This window comes from Battus philenor, unplaced genomic scaffold (genome assembly GCF_028537555.1).
Source record: "Battus philenor isolate CCGP_79_NKW_IND1 unplaced genomic scaffold, ilBatPhil1.0.hap1 SCAF_25, whole genome shotgun sequence".
NCBI classification, from domain to species: Eukaryota; Metazoa; Arthropoda; class Insecta; order Lepidoptera; family Papilionidae; genus Battus; species Battus philenor.
In genome coordinates this window covers 532,806-553,979 of record NW_027181688.1, presented here as the reverse complement: position 1 = coordinate 553,979, position 21,174 = coordinate 532,806, and the positions used below count along the sequence as shown (strand labels likewise).

The 21,174-nt window shown below is 36.8% G+C and overlaps 1 protein-coding gene and 1 long non-coding RNA gene across 2 annotated transcripts in view; one reads left to right on the top strand and one right to left on the bottom strand.

The window, feature by feature from the left end:
- RhoGEF2 (Rho guanine nucleotide exchange factor 2) overlaps positions 1 to 21,174 on the top strand; it is a 292,722-nt gene that overhangs the window by 38,716 nt on the left and 232,832 nt on the right. The window contains exon 2 of the mRNA XM_068768213.1: positions 20,398 to 20,491. Coding sequence (XP_068624314.1) covers positions 20,401 to 20,491 — 91 coding nt within the window. The 5' untranslated portion in view covers positions 20,398 to 20,400. The remainder of the gene's footprint in view (positions 1 to 20,397; positions 20,492 to 21,174) is intronic.
- Positions 12,524 to 13,636, bottom strand: LOC137925013 (uncharacterized). Its single transcript, XR_011107625.1, has 2 exons — positions 13,213 to 13,636; positions 12,524 to 12,891 (listed from the first exon to the last, which is right to left on the bottom strand). It is a non-coding gene; the product is annotated as an uncharacterized lncRNA (long non-coding RNA).

The window sequence follows — 21,174 nt, the reverse complement described above, 5'->3', positions numbered from 1 at the left end:
CAATCAATCGGAGCCAAAAATAATCGTTGTAAAACTGCATGTGGCCAGCGAGCCGCAGTTTGGCCACCCCTGGAATAGTAATGATAGTGCATCAGCCAGTGCAGGGTTCCGTGGTCAATTAAAAGAGTTCAATAATCAATTCACATGAGCAACAGTGTTGCGACATTCCAATGTGTTGAGCGCAATTCCAATGCGTAATGCAAAGAAAAAATAATCGTTGAACAGGTTATTGGATGGCAGCCTCTCCTGAAGGATTCCAGGAAGGAATTCCGCGTGACTCATGAGATAATTATTTCTCAATATCGACCGCATCATGTCCTTATAGCGGCTGTGTTGTTGACCCCTAATAAATACATTTAAAAAACTTTTAAGTTGAACGGTTTTTTGATACCCATATTGTGGTGGTTGTGGAAAAATATGTACCCAGTCCGCCATATTGGAACGCCGTCCATCTTGAATTTTAAATTTTGACATAATCATCGTGTTTTACTAGTGTAGCCCTTTCATTTGATACCCATATTGAGGGGGTTAAGGAAAAATACGTAATCCGCCATTTTGTATCGGCGGCCATCTTAGATTTATAATGTTATTGATTTTATTATATTGTATTGTCGGAAAGAAAGGAAGGTGTTTAAATTTCAATTTCTAATTTTGACCCAAATAAATAAACAAATAGATTCCGTACGGGTCGAACTAAATAAAACCGTTTAATAATAATTCTTCTTTTGTAAACAACTTAAGTATTTACATTACACTTACGAATTTTTTGACCCAAACGACCGTCGAACCTACTTGTGAGATGGGGGAGGAGGAGGAGGGGGGGGGGTTAGAGACTAGCAGCGCGCTTATTTTTTCATTCAAGTTAGCTGATAGACGTCCTCTACAAGGAATAGCCTTTTAACATCTCCGCTGCAGCGACGTCCCGGAACTTAAGGGGTGGAGGGGGGCATATCCTCGACGGGTCTACCTACTCGTGACGGCCGCTTGAGAATTTTTTGAGCCAAACGACCGTCGAACCATCTTGTGAGATGGGGGGAGGAGGAGGAGGAGGAGGAGGGGGTAAAGACTAGCAGCGCGCGCCTCACAACTCAACAGACGTCATACATCGAGTCCAATTCTTAAACTCTCAAATTAAAAAAAGAGGACTTATTGATAAATCATGTATGATGTATCGAGTTTTCTTTAAAAAAAATAACTATCAATATAAATATTAGTTGTTCGCGCGATGGATAAGGCTTCACAGCTTCAGAATAACGTGATACCGCCGCGGCCTTTTGTCGGCAACCTTTTGCAATGACCTTTTGAGTATTGTAACATGTTTACTGCTCTGCTCTCACGGTGTTGACATACGCCGAGAGATATTTTTATAATTACTAGCTGATCCCGCAAACGTTGTTTTGCAAAAAAAATATTTTTAATTTTCAATTTAAAAATAAGGGTTGATCGTAGAGGGGTGAAAATTTAGGGTTGTATGTATTTTTGTATGTTGTATCATAAAAAAATAAAAACAAAAAATTTCGTTAAAAAAAAATTAAGGGTGAACAACCCTTATCACTTAGGGGTATGGAAAATAGATAGTAGCCGATTCTCAGACCTACTGAATACGCATATAAGATTTGGTAAAAATCGGTCAAGCCGTTTAAGAGGAGTTCAAGTTCGAACACAGTGACATGGGAATTTTATATATTAGATGTACTTTTGAACAAACTCTCTTATTACATGAAAATTTTGACGCCATATAAGCTGGCTGTCATATTACCCGGATATGATATCGGAATTATTAATGTACACACTTTTTGGTTCTCATAACGGAATCTAGCCTGAACTACATCCGGCTGCGTTGGGTATTATCTACCAAAGAGTTCCCCAAACTTTTTTGTGTAGTAGACCCCTTGTCATGTTTTTTCGTGTTGGGTAGACCCCTTACTTACCAGATATTGATTTCCTGTAAATTTCTTACTGTAATAAAGTTTAGTGTTAAAAACTTAAAGTGAAAACATATGTTAATTTATACATTTATTAGGTTTTTACAAGTTCAAAATGTATTGCGACCACAAAGCGAATACCAACGTCCTACAACTTACACAATATTTTTTTTTACTTTATAGGTACTTTTATAAATAATGTAAATGTTTTGATATTATAAGATAGTATGATGTAAGTAAATAGATACTATCAGTGTATGTGTTGAGATCCACTATCGTGGACCCCCATTTTCATTTCATGGACCCCCAAATTTTTTATCGCTGACGTAGACCTCTTGCAGGTTGTCATAGACCTCTAGGGGTCGATGTAGACCACTTTGGGAATCACTGATCTAGAATATAGCTCACATCGAGCCTCCGTAGGCATGATGCATCGAACTTTAGCCACACTGTAGTCACTACACGGAGGCCGCGCCCGCCTAGCGGCGTTCAAGCGAGGGCGGTCTAAATAGGCCTGTGTCGCTCCCGACAACTTACACTACACCTTGATTCGATTCATTCTATCTTAGGTGTAATTGAGGTTTTATGGGTTTCGGAGGGGGGAAACCTTACCTTTAAGTTACCCTGCCTATGGGGGGAGGACAGGGTTATGTGGGATTTCTACCCACTAAAACCCCCCTCTGGTGATCGCCTTCTGCACTATGCAAGGGATCGCGGTATCTCCTGGTCAGGGGTCACCTCGTGGTCTTTCCTCGGTCTAGTTTGGATAGCTAGTCCCAGGGATATGCGTGTATGTAGGTGTCCGGTGATAAACCTGGTCAGGCCTACGTCTGGAGATAACCACATAGTCATATGTCGAGCAGTATATCGTCCCGGGAGCGGTGGATCGGCGCCTGCGTTGGTATGCAGTTGGCTAGGCGAGGCGTCTCGCGTGATTCACGGCCGGCCAATCGCACGCTCTGCCCGCGGCGCGGTGACGTCACCATGACGTCAGCCGACATCACATCTTGGGAGCAGAAATCCTGACAATTTTTATTTCACATTGACCTTAGGCCGCGCTGCTCTTCGATATACAGTAATACCCCGCTTTACGCGGGGGATACGTTCCAAATAAAATCGCGTTAACTGAAATTCGCGTATAACGAGGTTTATGATTAAACATAGTCAAAAATCATTTTAATCAATCACTTTAATTCTAGGAACACTTTATGCAATACATACTCTTATTTTTTACGGAAAAATACATCTATTGTCTTTTGGGTAACGTTTTGTTTACGTTCTTGTAAAATACGTTCATAACACCCAACACTGTTTTTAATTGTTTGACAGATGGTCAAGACACCATAGAGAAGTTGATGACTACATTATATTTATACGCACTCTTTCACGTAATTCGAGGCATTTGAGCGAGAAATTTGCAATTCGCGTTATAGTGCAATCGCGTATAACGGGGTCGCGTAAAGCGGGGTATTACTGTAGTTGTATTTAAATGTAAACGTAATTATTTTTTATAAAATACTAAGTAGAGTAATCTGTCTATAAAAATCTGTATAAAGCATCCAAAGCACTAGGCTTCATTATAAGAAATATCACAAATATTATAACATAATTTTGAAGATATTGTTTTTACACGATTTCTTTGGTTTAACTCGTCGATGTTACAACCACTGAAAAGCACAGGTCTTACATAAAGAAATCTATGGAACACTGCTGCATATAAGAAAATATATATGTGAGATGTTGCAATCTAATATAATTGCACGAAGTGTAAATTATGTAAGATTGTTGTGACTCTGTGTTTGGCACTAATCGGTGTAACATAACTCCTGAAGATGCCCCGTGGAGGAACGGTGAAACACGTGTTGAGTGATTTGACGATGGCGGTTGTGTGATTCGCATTGTTTGCCGCATACGCGTTTATCAGCGGGTTGGCGGGCGGTGCACTTTGTTGCACGACTACCGCTGCATGTGCGGAATTGGCTAAATATTGGTCGTTTTCTTGCTTAGAATGGACATCTGCAAGGTAACGCCTGATACCAATAAAAATTAACATTTTCTCCGAGTCGATTTCCGTCAATTTTTCATGTTTTGATTCGAGCAATTCCTGAATGTCACTTTACCCATCTCTATTTCATTCGCGATTTCGACTACATTTGCAGTTAAAGTTTGAACTTGAACAGACTCTTCGTCATTTTCCGCAGTCAGGGCTGATCACAGTTTTTTCCCAGCGTGACTTCAATTTATGTGGCTTCAGTACTTCAAATGATTTTATATTTACAATGCATTTTGCTGTGACAAATTTCTTTCGAAAATATACTTTGTTGAACAATAAATTTGCTTTCTTTTTGAGGCTTATGTTAAAATCCTCAGCGTTATTATTTGCCGACATACTTTTTTATGGCCCCCACTATTGGGGACCTTTCGTACCCCTTACTAGTTTGGGATAGGGGCTATTATTTTTCTTTTAATTAATTTTTTCACATATGTTATATTTTTGCGATCTTCTACCATTGGTCTTATGATCTATCATTATTTATCTTACTTCCTACATTTCATCTGGCTTTCCCTCTTTTTAGATGCCTTTCATCTATCACCTCATTAATCAGGTTTTACTATCTTTATTCTATTTTACACAATTTAATTTATGTACATGTAACTATTATTTACAAATATTTGTATTTTGTTTACATTTATTCTTTTTATTATTTGTGTTACAATTTTTTTTCATAGCCTAAGGAGATCAGGTCGCATTTCATACTTTATGCTTAGTTGTAATAAGATCTATTTTTCTTTTTTTATTAATCCATTTGACGGCATTTACCAAGGATATTAGGTCGGATGCATATTGGAATCTTTTTATTATTACGTATGTACTTATTACGTCTGCGAATAGTGAAAACACGAAGGAGTTTTTATTATATATATAAATACTAAGCGGCATGTCCACGCTGTATTATTGTTCCAAATTGTTTGATAATGTTTTGCAAATAATTGAAACAGCGATGGTGTTTTTTTAGACTTAAGACGTATTTAAAAATGCGACCAGAACCATAGGTTTTTCCCAGGATTTGAAATTGTAAATAAGAGTTATTGTAACTCGAAGTAAAAATATTATTTCGTATATATTACGCAGGTCAACTAATTTTGTATTTTCTGCAATAGTTTCGTTGGGTTTTGTCGCCTGGGGCGCTGACAGGTGAAGCGATGACGACAAACCTATTCTAAAGGCGCATTCACACGAACGGTCTTGGTTACAATTAAAAAAAAAACCAATCTTTTCATGTTATATGTAAATGTTACAGTTAGAACAAATTTTTCCATGTACGTAGAAAGTTCTTCTAAATGTTTTAAAATCTAGACCAGTGATTCCCAAAGTGTATAATATCGACCCCTAGGGGTTTATGACAACCTGCAAGGGGTCAGCGAAAAAAAAATTTACTTACATCATACTATCATCTTATAATATCAAAACAGATTGAATTGACGCCAAATGTTGATAATTTATTATTAGAGCATCAGGTTCATCCTTCTCACTAAAAATATTGACTTATTGCTTATGTTATTTTATATTTTATAGTTTATTTTATGTTTATTTAATGTTACTTATACTTTACATAACAGATACAAAATTTTATTTTGAGTAGTTTTAATTTAAATTCAATTAATAATAAATAAATTAACATGTGTTTTTACTTTTTAACACTAAACTTTACTACAGTTAGAAATTTATAGGAAATCAATATCAGGTAAGTAGGGGGTCTACCCAACACGGAAAAACATGGCAAGGAGGTCTACGACACAAAAAGTTTGGGGAACTCTGATCTAGACTAATGATACAAGTGAATCTCGAAATTGAATATCAGTTTAAACTATTTTATACTAGATAAAACCGGTTTTTTCTGAAGCGAGTCAGTTAGAACTTTTAATAAATATATAACAGTTAATAAGCTAGGTTTATGATTTAAGTATTGGAAAGTAGCATCGAGGGTTTCCTTGGGAAAATGACCTCGGTTACCTCGTTCTGGACCTGATGTTGAGTGTGTACTCGCCTTTACAATGGCCGCCCACAGGCGACGTCCCGTCTGCAGGCGCTTTGTCCGATCCAACGGATATTCATGTATATACAACACTTGTCGCTGTGTGCGTGAGTGTATGTGCACGTGTGTGTAGCTTTCGGCCGCCGCCGACGCCGGCCTTTATTATTAGTTTAAAACCGTGTAAATTGTATTTGGCTAAGCAATGTACACGGAAGGCGTTGTTAGAGTTTTATTGTTGCGCTTTTATACAAAAACGTTAATGGATACCCTTCTAAAGATAATTTTACGAGTCGAATATATTTCGTAATGTAAGATGCGAATGGAGAAGCAATGAATTTTTTTTTTCGAGGCGTTCGTGAATTAAAGCCGATACGGCCAGTACGCTGCAATGCGTTCATGAAAAAAGTTTTAATTTTGCATTTACGAATATGATTATTATTGCATTTGATGTTTGAAGTTATGTTGATAGCCGAACCAGATTTGCAGCTTTATTCAAATTGATTCTGTGGACTAAAAAATTACGCTGGAAGGTGGTACCCCAGTTAAAACGAAGATGTATACACGTGGAAGGACTATATCCGTGTAGGTGTATAGTGTAATGTGTGGGGTGTTGAGTATGTAGCACGAAGCGAGGACTACTCGGCGGTCAGGAGAGACACGGGTCTCTCCGGACCGCCCTCGCTTGAACGAGGGTCAGTCAGGCGCGGCCGCCGAGTCATGTGTATGAAAGTTTTTTATTTTGCCACTATATCTGTACATCTTGCGTAGTACAACTCGTGGGTGTGTGAACCCGCACAGGTCTGTGTAGGAGCTGTGCGAGCGAGACAGCATATTACATCGTGCGTTCCCCATAACACAAAAGTGCGTGTATGTTTACCTAAAACACTTGTTTACGTAAATAAATAACGTCGTCTATCTGTCGTGCAATATGTCTTCGTCCGATTCGGATGTTATCTCCGTGATCTAGAAAGATCTGTCTGTTAGTTGGTATGCGCTGAGTTCTGACTGACAGATTAAAATGTTTACCGCAGGTTATGTTATGGAATATAAATTATGCAGGTGTACGGGTCTTTATTGAATGTATAGAAAAGTTTTTTTTTTGGATCCTTCCACTGGCACAGAGTCGCCTAGCCTGGAGCCTCTCTTAAAGTAACGAAGGTTTAGGGCTCCGGGAGAGCCTAAGCTTGGGCCGCTACATACTACTCGGTGACCCCTCCATTGTAGTCACTCCGACAAGGTCAGTGTTTCCTAACGTGGGACCCACACCCGAGAAGGGGTAATGTGACTGTTGTGGGAGCAATTCGAAATTTGACTCGATACGGGTTGAGTCATTCGTTTTAATATAAAAATATAAATTGAATTGCATACTTGTTTTAAAAAATAAAGCGCTGCGTAATGTTGTCCTGAAAACCGCGGCGGAGCGTTTTTGCGCTGCAAGTGTCAGTGTGTCTTTATTGCTCCGTGGAAGTGAACGAACTCTGGTCTCGCAGATGTTATATTTTTTGAAATAATAATTGTCAAAAGTAAAAAAAATGTGTTTTTTGTTTATTTACAATACGAAAAGAATTATTAAAATTGTTTGATGTTTGTCTAAATGAGTGTTTTATTTGACAATACGATGTCAAAATACTTCACGCAGTTTTTGGCCGTTATTGCAAGAATTGCTTAGCAAAGAGATATATATATATATATATATATATATATATATATATATATATATATATATATATATATGTCTGTATGTCCTTCACAGAATCGTAAACTACGCAATAGGTCATGTGATAAACTTTAGCAAAATGGTTTTGCAAGAACCAACGAAGGTTTCTAAGTAGGTATGGTCAAGTTTCGACAGATGGCGCCACTGTTATTCATTTTAGTTGGTGGCGTAGCATCGCTCGCAGGGTGCAGTTAGTATAGATATAAAAACGAACTGTTTTTAATCATGAATTTACGTTCTCTAAAATCAATATTTATATATATTTATATATATATATATATTTTATTCTGGAACAGAATTCAATATTTTTGGAATGTACGAGAGTATTATTTTTGCTGTCGGCGGGCCACCAGTATTCGACCGGCGGGCCGCGGTCTGTGCATCTATGCCGAAGACCTTTCGTTTCTTAGTTTTAAAAGTATTTTATTAAATAAATCTTATTAGGATGTTCTTATGGATCTATATGTTCTAAAGACTATATAAGACATAGATACATATGTGAGAATAAAATATTATATATATACATATATAATATTTTATTCTCTTTCCTAACATAAACTTCAGGGCTGGAATTTTTGGCAAAATGCCTACGTCGCAGTGTTCTCTTGGTGTTTCCACGACGCTGTCATCGTATTTACTTTACAACTCACATCTTGTCAATTATTTTCTATGATGGATGATTGTTTTTCACCTATTTTTGAGTGTAAATTTAAAAGATATCTATGGTCCTCATTTGCATACGTACAGTTGCTTGACGAGTCGTAATGACGATGTGGTGATGAGACACTGTAGATGAATAATAGTGATATATATGGCCAATCTAAGTGGCAGTGATAAATTAGACAAAAATAGAAATTTTTTAGATAGAAATAAAAAAAAATATTAAAAATGTAAACTCAAGGTGACGGTGAAGAATGAGAGGAGAGTAGACAGGAGTAAGAGAGTGAAAGATCATGTGAAGAATGCTATTACTGACATAGACTGTGATACAGACAGCATTTGCGAATGAAGCAAGGCCTATGGATCAGCCGTAGATCCATCTAAACCCAGGTCATTGTGATGGGAAGCAGGATGCTATCCAAACTAAACTACATCACCATCAGCTTGTAACGGCACAGTCATCAACTGAAGTGTTTTGAGGATGGATGAAAGGAACGGAATGATTGAGAAAGGAAGATGGAATGATAGAAGGAAGAAAGAATGATATTGTGAACAATGGAAGACAAGGAAAATTAATGTGAAAAAATTGTTAAGAAATAAAAAACCCTGTTCTCAACAAAATAGGGGAGGAAGGAGAGATCCCAATAGCGGAGGCTTCATATTAAAAAAAAAACGGCACCGTCATTCCGTTCATTGAGACAGTTGAAAACCTTCGCGTTCACTTCAATCAACTGCTTTGTTTGTGTTAACAGGTTCGGAAAATATGCCGTAAGCTATTTGCATCTGCAGGTTCTTTGTGACGTCTAAACTGCTTTTTATCTGCTACTATTACAATTCCTCTTCCGGTGACTCCTTCTTACTGACTTACTCCGCTGGCTCAGTGACCCAAAGTGGGTCTTGGCCTCCGAAGCGAGAGACTTCCACTTTCCTCTATCTTGCGCTATCGTCTGCCATTGGTTGACATTCAATTCGCGCAAGTCTGCCTCAGCGCGATCGATCCAGCGATACCTGGGTCTATCCACTGGTCTTCGACCCCTCGGTTTTTCCAGGTACGCTACCTTCACTCTCCGATCCGATCCCATTCGCTCCAAGTGACCAAGCCAGCGGATTCGTTGAGCTTTATATTCGCCAATGATATTTGGCTGTGCTACTAAAGTCTCAACTTCGGCATTCTTTCGGAGCCTCCAAGATCCGTCTTGATTTCTCGCTGAGTGATTTTACTCATCCTTAATTATGCAGATGTCAGTTATCTAGATCTAACTGAAAACCAACTAAACTTGAGAAGATGAGAGAAAGATACACGAATATAATTATGTACAGTACCTGGCGATAAATTTTGCACATCGACGTTTGGAAAGAGACAATCGGCTAATTTCGGCTTCGTAGAGCACTATCTCTATCCCACACTAGCTATATGACGTTTTGTCAATCGGGATGGTGGGCGGTGCACTTTATTGCACGACTACTGCTACATAGCGGAAGTAGCTATATTTTAGTCCTTTTCTTACTTAGTCTAATCTATTAGATATTTAATTATATACTTGAACTGTCTATACCAGGGGTAAGAAACCTTTTTGATCAACTGTTCAATTTAATTTTAAATTTTTTTGGCGTGCCGCATATAAAGTAACACGTGTTAATAATTTACAAAAGTAGCGATTTAGAATGAGAAAGAAAAGTAAAACGAAATTATTTGAAATATGTTATGAAAAGTTTGCTGATGGTTTTTTTTGTTTTAATTTAAGAATAATGTAAGTCGTAATTGATGGTGTAATTACTTTCTAGTGGTGCGTTCCTATGATCAATGGTCAAATTGGGTTAATATATGCCGCCATTTTATTGTAATTAACCCTTTCCACTCCAAGGCTGTTATGCAGCATCGATAAAATTTAATTGAATTATATTATCTTGCGATTCTAGAATATGTTTGTTTCATTCGTTCGTGAATCAAACATTTTAGTAACAAAAATCTTTCCTGTTTAAAATTTTCCGCAAAAAGAAGCATTACACCATGTCGAGTATCACTCGACGGTGGAGCTTGTGGAACAAGATCAGTGTCGAGTGACACTCGACATTGGATCTGAAAGGGTTAATTTTAAAAATAAATGGCGGGTCGTATAAGCTGCAAGCGGTCAACGGGCCGAGTGTTGATCATCCCTGATCTACATGGATTTTGATCAATATTTTCTGTCCGTGCAGTGTGAAAATTAAGAAGGCAATGAGAATTTATAGAAATAACCACCTGGTCCCGCAAAGGTTGTTTTGCAAAAAGAAAAATTAAAGTTTTTAATTAACAAATGTAAGATAAGGGTTGATCGTAGAGGGGTGAAAATTTAGGTTTGTATGTATTTGTATGTATCATAATAAAATAAAAACCAAAAAAATTGTCTAAAAAATTAAAAATAAAATTTAGGGGTGGACCACCCTTATCACTTAGGGTTATGGAAAATAAATAGTAGCCGATTCTCAGATCTACTGAATACGCATGTAAAATTTGGTAAAAATCGGTCAAGCTGTTTTGGAGGAGTTCAAGTTCGAACACCGTGACACGACAATTTTATATATTAGATAAAAATATCTCTGCGATTGTCGGAAGGTTAGACGTTGTTATAGCGTCTGGAATTTTCTCATATTCGACGCGACATTTAGCCGAGTATAGCCGTCTGACACATCATATTGCATCATATAACGATTTTATTCTAGAGGAATAGAAGTCGAGCTGTTTAGTGTTGCCTCACATCACACGCGGTTTTAGTTTTATTTATTTATATACATCTTTTTGTACACCATAGATAATAACTAAAAAAAGAAGATAATAAGAAACAATTTACATAGAGCGTTTTTTTTTTTGATGACCCTTGCTATTGGGGGCCTCTCGTACTCCTATTTGTGGTGGGATAGAGGCTTTATTAGCATTTAATTTTTTCACATTATCTTTTATTTTCTCTCTCCTCTTTCATTCTTCACATTTTCTTTCGGTCCGTTTTCTATCTTTCATGCTACATTTCTACTTTCTTACCCTTTTGCTCTGTTCGTCTATCATTCTTCCCTTTTTCTTTTTACATTTTTCGATTTTTGTTTTACATTGTTACTTATTCTATAATTATTTTCTATCACAGTATTGTTTCTATTTACATTTTTAATCTATTTATCTTTTTATACTCTGTTTGCTTTATTTCTTTCTATCTCTTTACAAAGGGATATGAATGCCTGTTTGTCATCTCCGCCTATCAGGGAGGGTATTGTCACCTCCCTGATTTCAACGCCAGACACAATTTACATAGAGGTACAAGAGGCGGTGTTATCGCTCGAAGCGATTTCTACCAGACATGCTTTGGATGGAGATGAGAGACATGAAGGAGAGAGCGGTTTAGGGTGTACATACATACATTACTATACACGCATTCATACATACAAACATACTTTAACTTAAACATATTGAACAAGAAAATACAGTTTTGATTTTTTTGGCTAGAAAAGTTTGATCTGAAAAACGGGGTAGGTCTTATTGGAAATGTATGTGAGTGGACCCATGTCCACCTGTGGGCGTGTTTAAAAAGTACGTAATTATATTAGTTGTTTAATGGAATCAGGCGTTACCTTGCGGAAGTCCATCTTAAGTAAAAAAAGGACCAATGTTTAGCCACTTATGCACATGCAGTGGTAGTCGTGTATGACGTATGTCGCCCGCTGATAAATGCGCGTGCGGTAAACAATGCGAAACACAACTACCGCCGTTAATTCTCCGATTAGTGCCAAACACAGAGTCACTTTGTGTTTGGCACTAATCGGTGTAACATAACTCCTGAAGATGCCCCGTGGAGGGGTGAAACACGTGTTGAGAAGTTTAACGGTGGCGGTTGTGTAATTCGCATTGTTTGCCGCATACGCATTTATCAGCGGGCTGGCGGGCGGTGCACTTTGTTGCACGACTACCACTGCATGTGCGGAAGTGGCTAAATATTGGTCCTTTTCTTACTTATATTAGTTGTTTAGACCATTAATAAATTTTATAACTTGACATTACGTATCCTATTTTACATATATGCTATCGTTTCGCATGTAATAAAGTTTTAAATCAATGTACATGTATGAATAAACGCTTATAGTGTGCCGTAATAAAAGAAAATATATATATTTATAATTAACTAAAATAGGTAGTTGGCACAAAAAAAAAGCACACAAAGAAAAATATATATGTATTTAATTATTTAACTAAGGGTAGTGGGCAGAAGGCCTGGTCTAATTTTGCACCGCAGTTCGGTACTCCCCTGATGGTGGTGGTAGGCAGCTGCACGATCTCCCAGGACTGGTCAGGCGGCAGCAAGTCGAGAGCAGGGAGCGCCGGTAGGTTGCAGTATGTGTCGGTTCCGGTGCACGGTGATATAATTCCAACGGTGTAAAACTTGCAGTGTAAAACTTGCAGTCTAAAACTTGCAATGTAAAACTTGCAGTCTAAAACTTGTAGTATAAACTTTGCAGTGTAAAGATAGCAGTATCAAAGTCGCAGCGTAAAACTCGCAGCATAAAGATAGCAGCGTAAACCTTGCACCTGTGAATAAATGTCACAGTTATGATATACATATATAAGTATATGTACAATTTGCTCCGCTGACTGTAAACCCGGAGATGGCTTGCGATGATGGAAGGGCAGAAACCGAAAGCAGTTGATGTGATTGTTTACTGTCAGAACGGAGTTACAAAATGTAAAGCATGTAAAATAATAATAGGAGAGATAAACTATTAAACAAATTAAAAAGTAATAATGAATACATAATGATGGAACTATGGACACAGACAAAATGTTGAACTCTAACTTATAGATAAATGCTACTTAATAATGATGTCTTTATAATATTTGTTCAACACTTACCCCTTGGGGTGCGAGACGATGTAAAGGTTGTGGCGTGAACTAAATGATGCCCGGAGAATGAATAGGACCAAGGCGTGAATTTATAACGTAAATTCTAATTGGCCCCGGCGCGTATTAAGACACATAGCTGGTGAACGCAACCGACACAAAGAGTGTGCGTCGGTGCGTGAGACGACACCTAGCTAGTGAACGCGACCGAGGCCTGGATCCTTCTCCCGAGCACTGGTGTAAACTCTGTGTGCTGGTGCGCGGGCGCATAGGAATTTTTGTTATAAAAACAAAGATCCGTTAAACCAATAGCATGCTCCCACGACCCCACGCCACTTGAGACGTACCGTTACCCGCTAAGGGTTGAACAATTTTTTGCTGTATTGCGATTTATGAGACGTTTCTCGTGATTATATTTTTTTGGTTAAAATTTTAACTAAGATTTATGGGACGTTAACTTGCAACGTTACAATAGCTGGCGTGGCTTCACAGAAATGCAGTTAACCATTTATTGTACAAGTCGCGTCATTTTATTGCCGTTATTGTCGATTATTTAGTATAGAGTTCCTCAAACTTTTTTGTGTCGTAGACCCCTTGACATGTTTTTCCGTGTTGGGTAGACCCCCTACTTACCTGTTATTGATTTCCCGTAAATTTATAACTGTAGTGAAGTTTAGTGTTAAAAACTTAAAGTAAAAATACATGTTAATTTATACATTTATTATTTGAATTTAAATTAAAACTACTCAAAATAAAATTTTGTATCTGTTAAAATATATGTAACATTAAATAAACTATAAATAAAATAACATAAGCAATCGTTTTAGTGAGAAGGATGAACCTGATGCTTTAATAATAAATTATCAACATTTGGCGACAATTTTCTAAGGGCTAATCTTAAATCTCCTCGGCTAATGATGTCCAGTCTGTGGACCCCCATTTTCATTTCATTGACCCCCAAATTTTTTTTCGCTGACGTAGACCCCTTGCAGGTTGCCATAGACCCCTAGGGGTCGATATAGACAACTTTGGGAATCACTGATTTAGTATGTACTGTTGAGTTTATTCTTATCAAATATGATTCAAAATGCACAGATTAAATATCGTTTTATATTAGCTGGAACGAAAAGTAATGTCGCTTTGTTAAGTTAAATTCACACGACTACATTTTTAACAAGTTTTTGTTTCTAATCAACAATATATTCACCTTCGTTATCAACATTTTGATATCTAGTATACAAATTACCGGAGCGGTAACAAATCAATCGATTTTTCTGTAAAATATGTCGACAGAAACGTCTACCTTATATTGGCGAGTGGTCCACGCTGCCGTTCCAAAAGACTTCACATCTCTTCATGAATAGAGCAGTTTCGTATGTGCAAACGTAATCGTCCAACTCGATTGTCCAGTTTTTTTTTAAAGTTCATGAAGTACATTGTAAGTGACCACGTTCCGTATCCGTATGTCATCACCGGCAACACATATATTCATATATATCACTCTGAAACATACCGAAGTAATCACTCTGAAATATGTTATTTTTTTTAAATGCGATAGGCATGTTACTTGTGGGCGTATGCATGGACAGTTAGTTAATATATATATATATATATATATATATATATATATATATATATATATATATATATATATATATATATATATATATATATACTGAACGACAATGAACTCGCTTATCGAATAAATCAAATGCCTTTTAAGCCATTAGTGTGATTTTTATTGAAATTCACTTGAAAGCTGTTTTATTGAAGCAATTACCTTATCGTAGATGCTTTTGCCTATCCAATAACATTTTAAATAATATCTATAAAATTTTTAATGTCACTATATATTAGCTATTTGCTTTGCGTTACGATTTTACGCTATTCACACTGCGTTCATATTCCATCTATATATCTCGTATCTTTTAGTCGCGAGTGTTTCTTTATTATATTTCTTGAGAGATTTAGTATGATTTGTGTGCACTGCAAATGATTTTCTATTAACTCTAACAAAATGCGCAAACTTAATCTAAAACATAGATTTTCTTTGTGTTTTGTTTAAGAGTTTTTACTCCTTATAATGAAAAAAATAATAAAGGGAATGATAAAAGGCGAAGGAAGTGAGGCGATGTATGGATGGAAAGGAATGAAAAACTTTGAGATGGACGAAAGATGATACATCCATGATAGTGGTTGAACGAGATGTTCAAAAAACGGAACCATAAAAAAGTTATTCCTTATTACACCCGCTACCTACCAGTGTGTGTCCCGTTAAAGTCTGTTCAACCAGAACAAACAGAGACAGTAATGAAAAAAAAATGTTATTTTTGATACATATACCGTATATATATTTAAGAAAAGGACCAATATATTGCATCTTCCGTACATGCAGTGCGGCAAACGATGCTAATTACACAACTATCACCGCTAAATCACTCAACACGTGTTTCACCCCTCCACGGGGCATCTTCAGGAGTTATGTTACACCGATTAGTGCCGGCACTCGGTGTTTGCCGCATGCGCATTTATCAGCGGGCTGGCGGGCGGCGCACTTTGTTGCACGACTACCACTGCATGTGCGGAAGTAGCTATATATTTGTCCTTTTCTTACTAAGGGTGGACTTTCGCAAAATAACGCCTGAATCCATTAGATACGTATATTTATTCACATGTATTAAAAGTTGTTATAATGTTACAAACAGACACTCCAACTTTATTTATTTCTATACATTACATATAATTTAAACTACTTTCATTGTGTTCTTATAACGCGCAAAAATGTGCCGTGCTATAGGGGGGGATTGCAAGAGATAAAAGCGACAATGTTTGATCAAAACCGATTCTACAATGATTATTATTTTGGACTTTTTGTTGAGTTATTGGAAATGTTTAAATGAAAAAATCTTTTACACGTATAATCAAGCATCCTGTAGATCATTATGTAACTAATGAACGACGTACGTAACTTCTGGCAGTATAGCCTACAGTGATAAATAGTACACCTATCCCCCGATTTACACGGTACTTGTTTTACACGTTTTCGCTTTTACACGGTTTTCCAAAAAAGTTTTTATTTTGTTTTAATAACCGATTTTATTACCATCCCTCATGATGAAAATATTTCTGCTTCAAACATCGAATAACTTCGAGTGATAAAAGTGAATTCGAACCTTCGATTCCGAAAAAAAGAATGAGAGTAATTTCTGACAGTGATAAAGGATAATAAAACACGTTTCTTTTTATTTTTGGTCTTCTGTTATATATCTAATATATTAAATATTTTAACTTTTCAATGCATTTAATTTTTATTTCTGTGTACACCGAATAATATTGAAAAAAAACACAACTGTTAAATAGCAAAATTATGTATTTTCTGCAAGCTTTTCGATTTGCACGGTTTTGACTTGAAAATTTTAAATTTTCGATTTACTCGTTTTTCTCAGGAACATATCTACCGTGTAAATCGGGGGATAGGTGTAAGTAATATTATATACATGTGTAGTATTCGAGTTTTAAAAACGCATTTTCTTACTCTTATATCATTACTTTATTTCTGAAACCGTTGATTTATATATAGGGTGTACCTCATATTAATTGACAGCAAATGAGTTATAAATTCATCCATTTTAAAGATTTTACATGTATAATAAATCATACTGTATGTATATTCTGTTCGTGTACTTTAATATAGGCAATAAGTCACTGCAATAAACTACGGTGTGTGAAAATGTTCACGTGGTTTTTATAAAAGGTGATAGAAGAACGAAAGGTTTTATTCAGGTGTTCTCAACAGCGGAAGGGAATATATGTAAGATTTCGATTTGAAAGTTTTTAAAAAAATTGAGTTGAAGCCCTGCAATAGGACGCTGCGTGTGCGAGCAAGAGAACCGGTATTTTAACCATACCATGTCCGCAAAAAAAACAACATTCGCGATATTTTTTTACGACCGCCATGTCTGCCATCTGGACGCGGCCGCGTGTCGCACGTGGTGGCGGCCATTTTTAATTAACATTGAAATTTATTTTTGAGACGAATAAACAGTATATCCCCTCCAGAAGTCAGTGGGAGACAGTGGCGTAGCTATGGTATTTGGGGCCTGGGGCAGATTAGGGCTTGGTGCCCCCCCCCCCCCCCCCAAAGAGTCTAAATAAATTCAAAATTCAAAACAGAATGTAGTTAATATATATTTTTTTGGTTCAAAATAATAATAATTATGTATAAAATAACATTAGATCTTAATAACATTTATTGGGAAAATATAAAAACGGACATTCCTCACTTTTTGGCCTGCAAAGTCATTAATCACATTTTCAAAATCAATAGTGTCGACTAGTTCATGTTCTATTGACATTATTGCAAGATTATTTAATATATTTATCATTAAATAATCTTGCAATAATGTTATTATAAATTTATTATTTTGTCATTTAGGGCCCTTTTAAAAAACACTTTATGTGTTTTGCGAATGAAAAGTTTAAATACTGTGTATATTATAATTTGTAACCATTTACTTTTTTTAATGTTCATATTATTTAACAAATTTTTTAGCATAAAAATAATAAAATTCGATATTCTTTTTATGTTATTTACTTTAAATTATGGTTTTCATTTTTCTTTTAACATTTCATTATTCATCATTCAAAAAAAAAATTATTTTCAACTTTGGTGCCCCCCCTGCTTGTGGTGCCTGGTGCGGCCGCCCCGCTCGCCACCCCCTAGCTACGCCACTGGTGGGAGAGGTCCGTTCTTAAACGGTTTTATTTAGTTCGACCCGTACGGAATTTATTTGGATCAAAATTAGAAATTGAAATTTAAGCACCTTCCCGTTGTCAGATTGATCTGAAATTTGGTACACACATTTAATTTAGATGACAATACAATATAATAAAATCAATAATATTATAAATCTAAGATGGCCGCCGATACAAAATGGCGGATTACGTATTTTTCCTTAACCCCCTCAATATGGGTATCAAATGAAAGGGCTACACTAGTAAAACACGATGATTATGTCAAAATTTAAAATTCAAGATGGACGCCGTTGCAATATGGCGGACTAGGTACATATTTTTCCACAACCACCACAATATGGGTATCAAAAAACCGTTTAACTTAAAAGTTTTTTAAATGTATTTATTAACATTACGTTTCGTACGACCACCTATCCTGCTCTATATTACCATCCTCAGACAGTACACTAGTGTCTGTGCGGCGGTTGCCGTATTTGCTACGTAATGATATTGTAATGTTTTTTTTTATTTCACTCTGCTGCCCAAATGGCATTTGCAGATTCCGCGGGTATAAGGTGTCAGGGTGAAGAGTGTGCTTATCCTGAGATCACTTTTAAGGTAACAAGTTCGGAGGTTCCTGGAGGAGATACGGCTCCTCCGTTACATGTTACTATTTTACTGGAAAAGGAAGCCGCCGAGTTTTTAGATCACTTTGGTGAAGGTTCCATAGAGTGACTAACTTCAGGGACCCCAAGGAGACCTCAGCTTGAATTGTGACTTGTCGATAATACCCGATTAGTATTCCGACACAAGGGCGCCTGAAAGGGTCGAACTTCGGCTTAGCCGAATGCTGAAAGGCGTTGTTTCTGTTCGGCTGTTATATAAGCGTTCCGAGTTGGCGGCAGCTTGTTGAAATAATAGATTAAAAAACGCATGCAAATGTCTAATTGAATAAAGATATTTTGCATTTGAATTTGTTATCGAGGTCGCTACACTAAAGCGTGATATTATAAGTAACTATGATCCCGCAAACGTTGTTTTGCAAAAAAATTAAAGTTTTTAATTAACAAATTAAAAATAAGGGTTAATCGTAGAGGAGTGAAAATTAAGGTTTGTATGTATTTTGTTATGCTGTATCATAATAAAATAAAAACCAAAAAAATTGTCTAAAAAATTAAAAATAAAATTTAGGGGTGGACCACCGTTACCACTTTAGGGTATGGAAAATAGATAGTAGCCGATTCTCAGACATACTGAATACGCATGTAAAATTTGGTAAAAATCGGTGACACGAGATTTATATATATTAAGATTTGCACGCACTTGTTCGCGTGTACATTCCGAAGGCTCGATGCACTGGAATTGTTTACTTGGAACTATTTAGATTGTACTTTACTATCGCGCTGTAGGTCGTAAATCTCACCCGCGCAACCTTCACGCCACTGCACGCTTGGATAACATTTTGTATTTAAATATTTATACGCAGTGTGATTATTTTTTTACACTTTTCTAACACCATAGGTGATAACTTAATAAGAAACAAATGAAGAAGTACAAGAGGCGGTCTTTTTGCTCGAGGCGATCTCTACAAGACAACCTTTTGATGGAGATGAGAGACATGAAAGAGAGGGCAGTTTAGGTTGTATATATATATAAACATTACCATACGCATACATATATATATATATATATATACGCATGGAAAATATATTATATACGAATAAATAACAAATGCTACACAATATCCTATTTAAGGGGCCAAGGAAGTGCTCTTTTACCATCTTTTTTAAATGTTCTCTAAGTAAGAAAAGGACCAATATTTAGCCACTTCCGCACATGCAGTGGTAGTCGTGCAACAAAGTGCACCGCCCGCCAGCCCGTTGATAAATGCGTATGCGGCAAACATCGCGCTTTATCTCAAATAAGCAGGATAGCTTCATGGACCCGTAGTTCCTGAGGAAGAGGTCAATTTCTTGCGCGAAGCCCTGCTGAACCGCGCCTGACTGCGTTCCAATAGCTCTCTCTCTTTTTTTTTTCGCCCCCGCTATTGGAGGCCTCTCGCACCCCTATCTTTGGTGGGACAGGGACTTTACGGGAAATTTATTTTTTCACATAGTTATTTATTATTTCCATTCTCTCCTTTCGCTCTTCGCATATTCTTTCAATCTATTCTTTCATGCCACATTTCTGCTATCTTTCCCTTTTACTCTGTGACCTTTCATTTCTCCCTCATTACATGTTACATTTTATCTTTATTTCTTTTCGTTTACATTTATATCACATTTTGTGTTACATATTATTACATTTTTCTTATCGTCTTTAATTTTTTTTTGTATCACTTTTTTAATTATTATCTTGCAGTATGAGAGGAATTCTTCCCTAGTATCCTTTCCGCCTATTCTCTTTTTATTGGAGGGCAGTATGTTATGATCACTTGTATGAACTGTGCGTTTCTGTCCGCAGGTGATGCTGGGCGGGGCAGGAGATGCGGGCGGAGGGGAACTGCTCACGGTGACAGTGGCCCGTGACGAGCACGGCTACGGCATGAAGGTCTCCGGTGAGTCCAGAACTGCACTCGTATACAGTAATACCCCGCTTTACGCGAGGGATACGTTCCAAAAAAATCGCGGTAACTGAAATTCGCGTATAACGAGGTTTATGATTATACATAGTCAAAAATCATTACAAAAAAAAATACAAATCATTTTAATCAATCACTTTAATTCTAGGAACACTTTATGCAATACATACTCTTTGTTTTTTACGGAAAAATACATCTGTTGTCTTTTGGGTAACGTTTTGTTTACGTTCTTGTAAAATACGTTCATAACACCCAACATTGTTTTTAATTGTTTGACAGATGGTCAAGACACTATAGAGAAGTTGATGACTACATTATATTTATACGCACTCTTTCGCGTAATTCGAGGCATTTGAGCGCGAAATTTGCAATTCGCGTTATAGTGAAACCGCGTATAACGGAGTCGCGTAAAGTGTGGTTTTATTGTATATCTAATCTTGTCCAACTCTGGGAGGTTTATGACAGCGATGCTCAAACTATTGGAAGTCTCTATGGGAGGCATATGTCCAGCTGTGGATGTCGTACGACTGCAATAATGATACTCAACCTTCTGTCAGCGACATAACCTTTTGATTTGTCTAGTCAAAAAGGTCACGGAGCTTCAAGGTCATCATAAGAGTAAAATAGAAGGCTATGCTCGGAGAACTTAGATCATCGAC